Genomic DNA, 766 nt, shown 5'->3' with positions numbered 1-766 from the left:
TATATATAAAAAATCATAAATATATAGGGATTGACAGTAACCTGCTTCTCCAACATATTACTAATTGACGATTCCCTGCCCTGCATATCTATATCTATATCTATATATATAATATATATATATATTCCTTTTTCAGGACCAAAGATTTATGACAGTATCACCAGTTGCCATGATGAAATCTGTCAAAAATGAAGTTGAACGTAAGGGCATGGAGAACGCACATGTGAGTATTTAGTAGTAGTAGTTTTAGTAGTAGTAGTAGTAACAACAACGGTAATAACACGAGTCGGGCGTTAAATCGGGTGACGGACTGTCTGTCACTAAAGAACAACATTAATCACTTCCACTGGGCTTCTCGCACTGTTTGCCAAAAGTGCTACGAATGCAAAGCCATGGAGTTGCAAAAGGAACTTCTTAACCAGACACACACACACACATTGCAGACGTTTTAAGAATGTGTTAACTTCGAAGCAGCGTGAAATAATTTTTTTTTTCCTTTTTGAACAGTGTATCTCAAAGTTGATTAAGGTTTTAATAATCTTTTCTACTCTTGGCACAAGGCTCGAAATTTTGGGGAAGGGGACCAGTCGATTAGATCGACCCCAGTTCGCAACTGGTACTTAATTTATCGACCCCGAAAGTATAAAAGGCAAAGTCGATCTCGGCGGAATTTGAACTCAGAATGTAAAGACAGACGAAATACCGCTAAGCATTTCGCCCAGCATACTAACGTTTCTGCCAGCTCGCCGCCTTAAAGGTATTAATA

At 38.3% G+C, this 766-nt stretch overlaps 1 protein-coding gene across 1 annotated transcript in view; it reads left to right on the top strand.

Moving 5' to 3' along the window:
- LOC106867290 (xaa-Pro aminopeptidase 1) overlaps nucleotides 1-766 on the top strand; it is a 72,819-nt gene that overhangs the window by 43,764 nt on the left and 28,289 nt on the right. Inside the window, exon 12 of the mRNA XM_014912133.2 lies at nucleotides 137-223. Within this exon, the coding sequence (XP_014767619.1) occupies nucleotides 137-223 (87 nt within the window). The remainder of the gene's footprint in view (nucleotides 1-136; nucleotides 224-766) is intronic.

Source organism: Octopus bimaculoides, chromosome 10 (assembly GCF_001194135.2).
Source record: "Octopus bimaculoides isolate UCB-OBI-ISO-001 chromosome 10, ASM119413v2, whole genome shotgun sequence".
NCBI classification, from domain to species: Eukaryota; Metazoa; Mollusca; class Cephalopoda; order Octopoda; family Octopodidae; genus Octopus; species Octopus bimaculoides.
This window is presented reverse-complemented; position numbering and strand designations above follow the sequence as displayed.